Here is a 13,098-nt window from a genome sequence, read left to right as displayed (position 1 = left end):
CTCTGTCCAGCAACCGCCTTTAAAAAAAAAAAAAAAAAAAAAAAAGTTTCTAAAAGGAAAATCAGACAGCTCAGACAGCAGCTCCCACGTCAGCCATGTTTGCTGGTATCTGAAATATTCCCTACCCGGAGCCCTTCTCTTGGGCCAAGCGTGGCCATTCTATCCCAATCCTTTCTTCAGGGGCTCTTCTCAGTCACGTTATTCCAGTCAGGACAGGTAGTTTTCCTGGTTCTACTTGCTTCTGTTTACACAAGTTAGTTCATCAAGGTCTTCTTGTGCTTCCCTGATCTTCATATTTGTCATTTCTTACACGCAGTAATATTGCTAATATTTAAGCTTCATGGTTTATTTACCAATTCCCTCATCAGTGGCCATCTACTTTGCTAAAGTACAGAGTACAAAGCCATAGTCATGGGAGGCCTTTGGGGATAGATGCAGAATTTCTGCGCCAAAAGGCACGGGCATTTAGTCGCTTCCTAAGCATCACCATTTAACTGCTTTCCAGATTGGTGGGACAAGTTCAGACTTGCGCAAATAATACATTAGGGCAACTGTTCTTCAAAGCCTTTCTAACACTATTTTTTATTATATTTTATCATTTATTATTTTTATATTTTATCTTCTTTTCCAGTTAAGCATGAGGCAACTCAGGAGCTAAATCCCAAATTCTTTGCAAAGTATTACTTTCTGTCTCATGGTTTCCCTGGAAGTGTCCATATGCAAATAAGGTCCCAGACCAGACCCACTTGGTCATAGTTTGGGCCCTTATTGGCTCAGAGTAAATGCCAATAGCAGTTGTTTTTGTTTTCACTAGAAATCCTAGCGTCTTCTCCTCCCAGACTGATTTTTTTTTTTTAAGATGGACTAGGTCAGTGGTTCTCAAAGTGTGTTGCAGTGAATCCTGGAGGGTCTCTGAAATCCTTTCAGAGGGTCTACAAATTCAAAATTAGTTTTTTTTCTATTTATGATAAATATTATGTAACCCATACAAACAAAAACCCTTTGGACATATTCTCAATAGTTCTTAATACCATAAAGATACTGAGAAAAAGAGTTTGAGAACCACTGGACTAGGTAAAAGAGATCATTCTCTGCCTTATTTCCTACCTCACTTTATTCACTGATTGGGTGTTACTTCAGTTAAATCTACTAAAGATTTTAGCTTATAAAGGTCAAGGTCTCCCACTGCATCCAGGGCTATCCCCAGTCATCCTGATCTGGATCTGGCCACTGGACCCAGATGGCTCTGGAAGGGAAAGTGAGGCAGGTGACCTTGTGCAGCCCCTCACTTCTGTCTAATTCACTTGAATGTCACAGCATCACTTCATGGTTCTCATTGAGAACCAAGGAAAAACAACTACAATATTTACTCCCATATTGCCCATGTTCTGTATTTACCCCTTTCTCCAAATCCTCCCCTAATAAGAATGGCTGCAAAATAGCAATGAAATGCAGCACTTGCAAAATAATGAAGGGATATTCTCTTCCTGGTGGGGTTTTTTCCCCCCCAGGGGAATGATCTCTTTTACCTAGTCCAGTGGTTCTCAAACTCTTTTTCTCAGTATCTTTATGGTATTAACAGCTATTGAGAATATGTCCAAAGGGTTTTTGTTTGTATGGGTTACATAATATTTATCATAAATAGAAAAAAAACTAATTTTGAATTTGTAGACCCTCTGAAAGGATTTCAGAGACCCTCCAGGATTCACTGCAACACACTTTGAGAACCACTGACCTAGTCCATCTTTAAAAAAAAAATCAGTCTGGGAGGAGAAGACGCTAGGATTTCTAGTGAAAACAAAAACAACTGATGTATTTCAGACTCAAAAGTTACATTTTGATCCTTTGACATGGAAGTGATTTGAGTTTTCAAGAAATCTTCCAAACTGTAAGGGCTTTAATGAGAAGGTCAGAAACAAACCATAGATCTGTTATTTGAGGCTCTACAACACTGTCTGCCATCATTGGCTGCACTGACTTGTTTTGCCTAAAGAAGTTATCCCAATTAGCTAGAGTGATGATGGCAGATTTTAACAAGTGACTCTCAAAAATAATAATAATAAACTTGGCACACTTTTAAAGCTTATCTGCATTATTAACAATTTCTCCCTTGTGTTTCTTGTTTAAAAATCACAAAACAATGAATCAAACCCTGATTTCTAACATTTACCTACACTGAAAATATAACAATCATCTCTCAAGTCTGCTCCAGAAAACTCTAGTATATAGTCCATGAGGGGATTAAATTAGATAGCCTCCTAGCTATGATCACATATAATAAGATCAAGGAATAACCTTTTTGATTTGATTTTTCTTGTGCAGCAAGATAATTGTAGAAATATGAATGCATATATTGAATTCAACATTTTTTTTACCATGTTTAAAACATTGGACTACTTGTCATCTAAGGGGAGAGAAAGGGAAGAAAGTTGGAACACAAGGTTTTGCAAGGTTAATGTTGAAAAATTATCCATGCATATCTTTTGAAAGTTAAAAAGCTTTAATTTAAAAAAAAAAAGATCAAGGAATAATAGGTGGGCAGCTGTTTATACTTCTCCACCACATGCAAAAATACCCCTAAGATGCTTTAAGGGACGCTGCCTAAATCTTCTCTGGAGAGGCATCCTGGTTCATGGAAAAGAGAAAAGTGAACTAGATGGCCAATCCAGAACCTCTGAACCTATAATCCTTTGATTTTTAGAAAGGGAACAAGACTTTATTAAGCTCCTACTATGTGCCAGGCACTTTGCTACTTAAGAAATATTATCTCATTAATTACAACAACTCTAAGAGGTAGGAGCTATTCTGTGGTCCCCATTTTATACTCTAGCTACGTGAAAAGTTTTAAGCTCCTTTGACTTTAGCTAGGTTTGGTTTTTGGACAGCAGCCGTGCAGTTCATCACCAAATCCATATTGGAAGTCTTAAACTTGGCAGGAGTCAGCTGAGTTATTCTTGGGACATAGCATTCAAGAAACTAGGATCCTTCTCAAACCACTATGAGATAGCAGACAAGGATTCTCCTGGAGGAAAACCACTAGAGGTGGTAAAATTGTATAGTACAATGTATAGTATATAGTACAGTAAAATGTACCATATAATTATATAGTATAATGATTGTATAGTATAGTAAAATTGTAGTATAATGAAACAAGAACTGCCTCAGATTTGAGCAACAAAAGGGGAAAGGTGGCAAGAACCAGGAGAATCCACCAATGAGATGATTAGTCCTTGAATTATCAGGACTTGATTATGATCATAATTTTTGAAAATCAACCAAACTGTAAAACTCTTTCCTCCCTTTCATTACAGGCTGGAACCAATGGTTACATGGCTCCAGAAATCTTGAAGGAAGAAGAAAGTTATTCCTATCCTGTGGACTGGTTCGCTATGGGCTGTACTATTTACGAAATGGTAGCAGGGCGAACGCCGTTCAAAGATTACAAGGAAAAAGTCAGCAAGGAAGATCTAAAGCAGAGAACCTTGAACGAGGAGGTCATCTTCCAGCACGCCGGCTTCACGGAAGAAGCCAAAGATGTCTGCCGGCTCTTCCTGGCGAAACGCGCAGAGCAGCGCCTAGGAAGCAGGTAAAGGCAGAGGAGGGGAGGGCAGGGATCCCCGAGACGCCCTCAGGGTCAAGGAGCAGAAGCCATTTAGCTAGTCTCCCAAGGGTGGCTGTCTGCTCCTGCCTGATGAAACCACAAATGGACTTAATACAGGCCTGGTCCCCTCCTGCATCTACTCTGGGCCCCTCTTAGATATTAAGCACTTACACGGGCCAGGCGCTGTTGGGCTCGGGGGGCTCATCTCCCAGTGAGGGAGGCCGCGGTCAGATGGAAAGGTCTCCCGGTCCTTAGGGACAGCAACAAAGCAGATGGCCGTGCTGCTGGCTCCTTGTGATTCCCTCACACAGGGCCTGATAGTGTGCCATTTTACAAGGAATTGGCTGGCGAGAACCTTCATTTGTGTGTTCCTTGGCCATCCCCTTTATGGGGCTGTTCCCCCCACGGTGGCCGTGGACCTCGCAGAAGCGTTGACGACACCCGGGGCTTTGGGGCTCAGGATGGACCCCGGCAGGGCCCCATGATGCTGCATGTTGTCTCCCTCACGAGAATGGGAGCTCCTGCACTTAGCCCAGAGCCTGACCCTCAGGAATAACCGCCTGCTGATTTATTGATTGGAGCTTGTCGTTCCACCATCTGTCTGCCATAGAGATACTGCACTGTTCTGTCAGGTAACAGGTGTGCTACTGAGCATGGGACAGTGCTGGGTGTGGGGACAGCACGGTGTAGACAATGGTTCAGTTTTATCGCTTGTGAAAATGAAAATAAACCCAGGTTATCTTGCCAAACCAGTGAGAGTCATAATACACAAAATCGGTGGTGTGTTTCAGGTTACCTACTACAAAAGCATGGTTTGATTAACTCTATTTTCTTTTACTGTGAGGATGCTTCTGAAACTCTGAAAAAAACCTATTTGATGTGTGATCTAATAGATTTAGAACAGTGACTATGCCGGTGTCATAAGGATGTATGTGGAGCCTGAGCCAGGATTAAAACCCAAGTCCTTTGTTTCCAAATCCAATGCACTACATACCACTTCCTTAAAGTTCTTTTGAGTTGTTGTTTTTTCTGCAAACTGCATTTTTGTGCCCCATATAAACCAGTCCATATTCCTCAACCCATTGCTTAATTAAAATGTTCCTCTAGAATTTATAAGCTTTCAAGGTCTATATTCATCTTTTGGGGTTCTTTTACCACTTTTATGTATTTATTTCATTGAAGTCATGTGACTTTTTTTTTATAAAACAAACGTAGCAATGCTTTTACACCCCAAGTCAGTATTGTTATTCCACTCATGTTGCTGTTGCTCAAAATATGTTTGGTGTACCTCATTTGGAATTGCCTCTGTAGGTTTCAGTATGTTCTTCTAGCTATCCTTAGTGGCAGATCTTTGCCTTTTGAGAATGGACTTGTGAAACAGAAAAGTTACCTGGAGGCAAGTCTAATGAAAAGAGCAGGTGATCAATCTGGGTTATTACTGGTTTGAGTCCAAAAAAGGGGGAGGTATAATTAGACAAGGTTCCCCATTGCAAGTGTTAATAATTGCCTATGTTGGTTCTGAAGGCAGTTCCAAAGCTAGAGTTTACCTAAGTGAGGAAGATAATGCTCGACTATCCTCTCTGAACCTTGCTTTTCTTAGAACCTGCCTAATGAGGGAGCTGAATTAAGTGATCACCAAAGCCCTTCTGACTGTAAAATCTCATAATCCCAACAAGATGTGTAAATTCTGTGATTCTCCTTAGTTTAAAGTCATGGGTTGTGCTTTTTAAAAATAGGAAATGGACAAAATGCTCAAGGAAGATGCTATCCCAGAGCATGGGTTTTGCCGCAGGCTTCCTACTACAAAGCATCTGTTGTCGTGGCTCTCTTGAATAACTGTTTGTGAAGTTAAGGAGCACAGCATATAAATAACAGCTGCTCAATAACATCCTCCAACGTTTTCATTCCGACTCCTCAATGATTCTTTAAAAAAAAAAAAAAAAACTTTCATTCAAATAACAAAACGTGAGTGTTTTCCTAAAGTCTGAACATGTTCCAAGACGGCAGATGGCTCGGCCCTGGGTCCAAGCATCCTTGGGGCCGCTTTTGGACATTTGCAGTGAAGACAGAGCTCCAGGCCTGGGAGAGGCTCTCCGTAACCCGCAGTCCGTCCCTCTGCCGGGAATGTTCCCTCACCCCTTGCCCAGCTCCCTCATGGGACTAAATGAGGTGGCCCTGGCCCCAGGAAGATGGCGGCCTGCAGGCTTCCCCAAGGTCCGGCTGTCTCTTTATCACGTGGCCCTGAGTGCAGCAGGACAAGGGCCCCAGCGAGCTCCGAGGCTCCCGACAGAAGTGCTTCCAAGAGACACACGAGAGATGACCCCGACATCTGGGCCGGCCACCCATCCTCTGGGGCCGGCCATCAGCAGGTGCCTCCTGCCTCGATCATAGAAGGAGAAAGCTCCGCTTTTTCCCCCCTGCCCGACTCTCCGGAACGGGGACAGAGCGCTCATCGCCTCCCTGATCCCCGTCCCGCCAGACTGAGAGGTGGGAGAAGCTCCTGGCCCCTGGGCGACGATGCTGAAAGCTTCTGCGGGCCGTGCCAAGCCACACTGGGGTGACGCGCAGAGCAGACGCCCCAAAGCCGCCGGGCCCGGGCCAAAAGTAACAGCCCTGAGTACTGCTCGGCCACAGAAGTGGGGGGAGCGTCCCCGAGCTCCGCCGGGGCCGTGGGAGGGGGCCTTCTCTGCAAGCGTCTGTCCCGGAGCTACCGCGTGCAGGGCCGCTGGACCCAGGGAGAGGGAGGGAACCCGGGCCCTGCCCTCAGGAGCTGTCGGAACCTTAAAGAGCTTGTGATTGCTCTCTCTGGGTGGGAATGTCGAGTCAGGAGGCTGAGGCCGGCCCATCTGTGCCTTGTTTTGCCAGAGTGTGCTATTAAAGAGCCGCTGTTCCTGATGTAAAGATTAGTCTTGTAATGCTCCCTGAGGACACTAAGCCTCTCAGCTTTCTCTAGCTGCATCAGTTAAAGCTCCTCAGAGCTCGGTTTTTATGTGTACTTTTGACCTCTGGAAAAATGTGCTCCCTCCTGCAGTCAGGAGGCCGTGGGGCTCTCCAGAAGGCCTTGCTGGCCCCGGTCCAGAGGATCCACCGGCCCCCCACAGGAGTGATTGCTCTCTTGCCGTCCATGATCTGAGTTTGGTTTTTATGGGACCCAAGACCCTCCGCTTTAATGGCAGCAAAGTAAGACGTCTGAGAGGCTCCCCCTGAGCCACAGCAGGAAGATCTCCGCAGAGGACCCCAACTTCTGGAAGGGAACTAAAGGAGCTTCATATCATTCGGTTCCAGTAGATGGCAACCCTATTGCTCTCTTGGATCAGTCGATCCTGACCTGAATGGTTTTTAGAAGGAAATAGGCAAAATATTAGAGCATTGCCTTCTGGAGCTCCTGGGTTGGGTTCATCCCACAGTGGAAATGTTTGAATAGATGCTGAAAGAGCCCTCTGGGAGCCCTAAGGAAAGAATCTGAATGGAAACAGGTTGAGGTTCACTAGATAGACATTCTCTCAATGTATCAAGAGACAGACAGACACAGAGACAGAAAGAGAGGAGTGGAGGGAGGAAGGGTGGGTGTGGTTTGGGGGGATTAGCTGGGACCTGAGATTTCATTAGGGAACTCAAAGCAGAAATCCCTCCACTGCGGTAGATTAGTATCTCATCTGCAGTGTATGGCATAGAGTGTTGCACTGAGAGAGGTGGCAAGAAAGGAAGGGAGCGGGAAATAAGCATTTGTTAAGCATTTGCTGCGCGCTAGACACTGTGTTTTCACCCAAAACAGCCCTGGGAAGTAGGTGCTGTTCTTGCCTCCTCTTCTTAGCAGACAGGGGCTGACTTGCCCAGGGTCACACAACTAAGTGTCTAAGGTTGAATTTGAACTCGGGTCTTCCTGGCTTCTCCATGGGTTCATTTAGCTGCCAAACCTAGCTCCGGGTACTTGATTGACCAGCACATGTCTCAGGCAGCATTTGAATCCTGCCTGACTTTAAGGTTAGCCCTTGCTTACTCTCTTCAATTGCTTTACTCCTGTAGTTCCAATTTTCCAAAACAATTGGATCCAGTCACAAGCCCACCAACAGGATGTTAGCATAGCTGCCTGGCCACAGCCCCTTCAGTATCCACTTAATATTTTGTCATCTTTGCTTGTTTGCTGGGTATAAGGTGAGAACTCAGTTGTTGTGGGGTGGGGGTTGTAACAACATTCATTTTTTTAAATAAAATTTTTGAGTTCCAAATTTTTCTCCCTCCCCAAGATAGCAAACAATCTGATCTTAGGTTATACATGTGTGATCATATTAAGCATATTTCCACAACTCAGTTATTTTAACTACAAATTGATAAAGCTCATGAGTGAGATTTCTGAACCACTACTATTCTTTGAAGTCATGTAGAACAAAAGACCCATCACAGAACAGGAGAAGAGTAAATATCCCAGCTTTTAAGGCAAACAACAAACATAAAAACATGGGGAAAAACAGAGGCAGTAATGGTAGACCAATAAGGTTGACCTGATTCCTATGAATTTTAGAATGTATTTTTAAATAGACAATTATAGTAAACAGTTGAAAAATAACTGAGCAACACATAAGGTCAGTTCCTTCTCCTGCTTTTTTTTATGAAGAATAGTGTTAATAACTGTTATTTAGACCTTCTCATACAAACCCCTCCTTGTTCAGATAGGGAAGTGAGGACAAGAGAAAACACTTGCCGAAGGTCCCACAGGTAGAACACAATGGACAGATTCCATCTTTAAATTCAAGTTTTCTGTGCATCATCCTGCTTCTTGCATTGTGTTTCTGGGCAGATCATTGAATCCGGGCTTTCATTTTCTCATCTATAAAATGGGATTAATTTATATTATATATTTTGCACCTACCTTAGAGAGTTTTCATTTCATTTTAAATGAAATAATGGGTGGAAAGAGATATGTTAGTTATTGTTATTCCTGGAAATCACAGGACTTTATAGGTCAAAAAGATTTCCAGCAGGGAACTACCAGATTTGTGAGTGTCTCCAAGCCATGCAAAGGGAAATAGTTCAAAAGCTTTGCCCCTTCAATCCATAGATGATGTGAAGCATGGGACATGAGGAGAGGGAGGATTGTGGTCTGTGCTTCTGTAGGACAGTCATGACAGTGGCAGGGAAGCAGACTGGGGCACTTGGGTGTTTTAGAGCAGGCTGTGTAGGGATGCAAGTGTGTGAGTAACCATCACACGTCAGGGTTAGAGAGGGAGCTGAACAAGCTCTGAAGAGCCTGCTGTAAGTCTGGGAGAAGCAGACCCATAATCAGCTTTATCATCAACATCATCCTAAGGATAAATAGATAGAGTCAGATACAGAGACACACTCCTAGACAGATACAGAGGGACAGTTAGATAGACACAGACATAGAGATCAGCAATTTTTTTTAGTAGAATAAGAGTGGGTATATTAAATAAAGGGTCAGTCATGCAATCAAGACCTAGAGTCACATCCTACTTCTGAAACATCAATTTTGTCAGTCAATTTTTCTGTACCCTAACTGATCAGTCTATCAGTCAGTATTTATTAAATGCTTCCTTTGCCCAGGGGCGTTTCCAAAGCAGGAATTCTTTGTACAGATGAAATTACAGGCCCAGACCAAAATGTTGAGAATGATGATAACTTTGACTCGTCACATTCATTAATGTTGTTGACAAAATGACTCAAAATTGAGTGGCCACAATGAAAGTGACTTTTCAGGACCATTTTCTTTGTTCCCCCAATTTCCAGGGAGAATGGCACCTAAAAGATTTTACACAAGTTTCCATTCTGTTATTAAATAGCTCACATCTTCTAAAGGATGTAATTGGTTCCATGGTCTGGTGCCATCCGAACAGATGAGAAAGCAGAAAATAATCTGGTTGTTTACTCAAGTCTCCAGCGTCTTAAACTAATGGGGTCTGGGAATAGGAGGGGAACAATCAAGAACAAGGAAGACTATAGTCCTGCTTGGAGCCTCGGGGAGGATAATTGCCTGTCCCTGACTCACTGCTTCTGTGGCAATGCATGTAGACACAAACAGATCCTAGAATTGCTGCTCAGAAAAAACAAAGCACACCGGGCAGCATTCTTTGTTTTCTCCATTCATCTTTAACTCTTAGCAGATTGTGCAGCCTCCCAGGCTCCCACTCCCAGCTAATCTCCCTTATCTTAAGGGGAAGATGGAAGGTCTCTATGCACCCCCTGGGGTACGGGGAACTCACCCTCTATGTGGAGAAGAGCAGACAACTCCCTGAATACACTTAATTCTCACAAGGGCTCCTTTTGGTTGGTTTGTTAAATTTCAGCTGCCTTCTTCTGTCTTTACAGAGGAGTAGGGGACGATCCCAGGAAACACGCTTTCTTCAAAACCATCAACTTCCCCCGCCTGGAGGCCGGCCTGGTGGAGCCTCCCTTTGTGCCAGACCCCAATGTGGTCTACGCCAAAGACGTCGGCGACATTGAAGACTTCTCTGAGGTCAGGGGGATTGAATTTGATGAAAAAGATAGAAAGTTCTTTAAAAAATTTGCAACAGGCGCCATTCCAATAGCCTGGCAAGAAGAAATTATAGAAACGGGACTGTTCGAAGAACTCAACGACCCCAATAGACTGTGCTGTGTGAATGACAGCACGTCCAAGTCCGGGGTGTGTGTGGTGCTCTGACCCGGGACCGGATTCTGGAGAATGCTTGGGCAGGGCCTGGTCCACCAGAAGCTTTTCACCAACCGCGCAGCTGACACGTTTCAGTTTGTAAGTCACTTTGAGGTCTGCAGCCCCGTGAGTGCGTAGAGTAGCCACAGTAGCCACATCTCTCTCGTTGGAGAGTTTCCACGATTTGTCCATAATTGTCCATAATGGTACAGCCCATAGTGTCTGAGGCAGAATTCAAACCTAGCTCTTCCAGGTCCGGCCCTCCTGACAACCTGGGACTGCCCGCGTCACGGCCGGGGCTGCAGAGGCTTAACCCGGTTCCTGGCACATGTCAGGCCCTGGAGAAACACTTCTTCCCTTCCCCCACTGAATGGATCACCTCCTTTTGGTTGGGGGTTTACAAAAGCAGATGATGTGTCAATTTTTAGAGAGGACTATAAAAGGGATGCTTGGGATTATTTTGATAAGTATGAGCATTTCACCATCATGTCCCTATGAATTACGCAGAGTCTCTGAGACAGAGAATGGGACTCTGTGGTGTGTTCTAAAAATGATCATTTGCAATTCTTGGTAAACAATCTTTTTTTTTGTTTGTTTTCCCTCTTCATCTTTCATTTTTTTCTTATACTGTGAAGTTTAAATGAAAGACTTTACAGGAGGAAAAATTCCTGGCTTTGTCTTTTAAAAAAAGAAATGGCAACTTTTTCATAATATTACAGATTAAAGAATAGTGTTAAGTTGCTTTGGTAGATCTCTATAATAATCCTTTAAATAATTCACAATTTTAACTTAAAATTCCCTTGATGGCAAAAATGTTTTCATCTAATAGATATATAGATTGATCAAGTACTGAGATAGATTCAGTCTTTTCCAACAAAAGCAAATTCAGGGGGCAGCTAGGTGACACATTGGGTAGAGCTCCAGCCCTGAAATCAGGAGGACCTGAGTTCAAATCTGGTCTCAGATGCTTAACACCTCCTAGCTATGTGACCTTGGACAAGTTACTTAACCCTAATTGCCTGGGGGGGAGGGTAGGGAGGGAAGCAAATTCAGATCTTAATATCATGTAATAATAATAAAAATAACAGCTAACATGTACAAAGCACCTACTGTGTGCCCAGCACTTCCTGGGAATGTAACAAATATCTCATTTGGTCCTCACAACAGCTTTGGGAGGTGCACGTAATTCATTGTTTTGGTTACTTAATGAAAACTTCTGTCTGGAATTTAGATAATGAATTCTCAATCTCTAAAAGAGTTTTGTTTTAAATAATTATGGGCTAAGTGAAAATGAACATAATTGATATGTATCCAGTAGAGTTTCTTTCCCTTGAACATTTTCCCAGTATAGTGAATTCTAATTTCAAGCAGTAAAAGAGAAATGGAGGAACTCAGAAACTGACCAAAAAGGATCTTGAATTTCAAATGGTAAATGATATTTCAGTATATATTATATACATACACTCATGGCATTGTGTGAAGGTCTCCAAATTCCATGCTTTAAATTAATTATCTTTGGACTCAAATCAAAATCTGTAGAGATAGAGAAAATGTGTCTATATACACAGACATAGCCATACAATTTTTTTTAGAAATCCCAGAATTATGAGAATATACTTATTTTTTTAAAAGGTTGACCTTATAAGCTGATTAAAACTTTCAAAAAATACAGCCTTAGAATCTTGAATATCTTAGATTCAACTAACCAGAACCCTAATAATGTACATTTTCCACATTCAGTCATTAGGGAAAAGAGGCAAATGGCAAACACATGTATACATATGTGTGTGTGTATATGTATCCTTATACATTAAAGTATTAAAAAAAAACAGTCAAAATAGGTTCCAGGGCATACCCTGGGGCTCAATACACATTCATCCCAATCTTTTCCATTATCTAAGTTAGCAGACCTGTGGAATGAGAATTGATGTACAGAATGACAACTTGGATAGATCACCAAAGGACCTGGACTCAAGAAGACTCGAATTTTAACTCAATCTGTATTTACTATCTGTGTCATCCTGGAAAAGTCATGTAATCTCTGTCAGCCTCAAGTTTCCTTTTTTAAATAGAGATTATCATAACACCTATCTCATAGGATTGTTATGAGGATCAAGATACAAAGAGCAAATCATAAAGTGTAAGTGATTATTATTAGGTAAGTGGATTTGTACATTTTTAGGAAGATTTCCACCCAAAGAATTGGGAGGGGGGTGTTTTCCGGTTAGAACTTGATTAAATTTAAGTAGAATGTCCTATTAATAGAGGTCTCCAGGTTTCACTTTATTACAAATGTAAAAAAAATCATATATATACATATATAAATGTGTGTTTATATCTATGTATATCAATTAGATCCTTTATGTATTCTTTTATTGGCTTTGTAAATTTCATGTGTAAATCTGTATAACATTCTAGAATTTCTATTTCATGAGCAGTGGAATTAAATAAACACTATGAACCCATTAAAAACTGATTTTATTAAACCCATTTTGTATTCTGAGTTATACTTAGATGCTCTCTGGGCTCAAATACTACAGAAAAACCTGTCCAGTCCATTCAGAGAGCCCCCATCATATCAGTGACCATTCATTAAGCATCTAAGTATTGGGAATATAAAGAAATTCCAAACACAGACTGCTCTCAGGATTCTCATAGTCTTAATGAGAAACATCATCACATAAATACGTACCAGCAAGAAAATTATACAGGATAGATTGGGAACAGACTCAGAGGAAAGGCACTGAGGTCATGGAGGGCCTGAGAAAGGCTTCTTGTAGGAGGTAGGACTGGTAGGAAGGCAGAGAAGCTTGGAAGTAGAGATGCGGAGGGACATCCAGTGCAAAGGCCC

The 13,098-nt window shown here is 42.3% G+C and overlaps 1 protein-coding gene across 1 annotated transcript in view; it reads left to right on the top strand.

The window, feature by feature from the left end:
* Positions 1-12,731, top strand: part of GRK7 (G protein-coupled receptor kinase 7) — a 37,837-nt gene extending 25,106 nt beyond the window's left edge. The window contains exons 3-4 of the mRNA XM_051983354.1: positions 3,312-3,586; positions 9,926-12,731. Of these exons, the coding sequence (XP_051839314.1) occupies positions 3,312-3,586; positions 9,926-10,259 (609 nt within the window). The 3' untranslated portion in view covers positions 10,260-12,731. The remainder of the gene's footprint in view (positions 1-3,311; positions 3,587-9,925) is intronic.
* Positions 12,732-13,098: the final 367 nt, after the last annotated feature.

This window comes from Antechinus flavipes, chromosome 3 (assembly GCF_016432865.1).
Source record: "Antechinus flavipes isolate AdamAnt ecotype Samford, QLD, Australia chromosome 3, AdamAnt_v2, whole genome shotgun sequence".
NCBI classification, from domain to species: Eukaryota; Metazoa; Chordata; class Mammalia; order Dasyuromorphia; family Dasyuridae; genus Antechinus; species Antechinus flavipes.
This window is presented reverse-complemented; position numbering and strand designations above follow the sequence as displayed.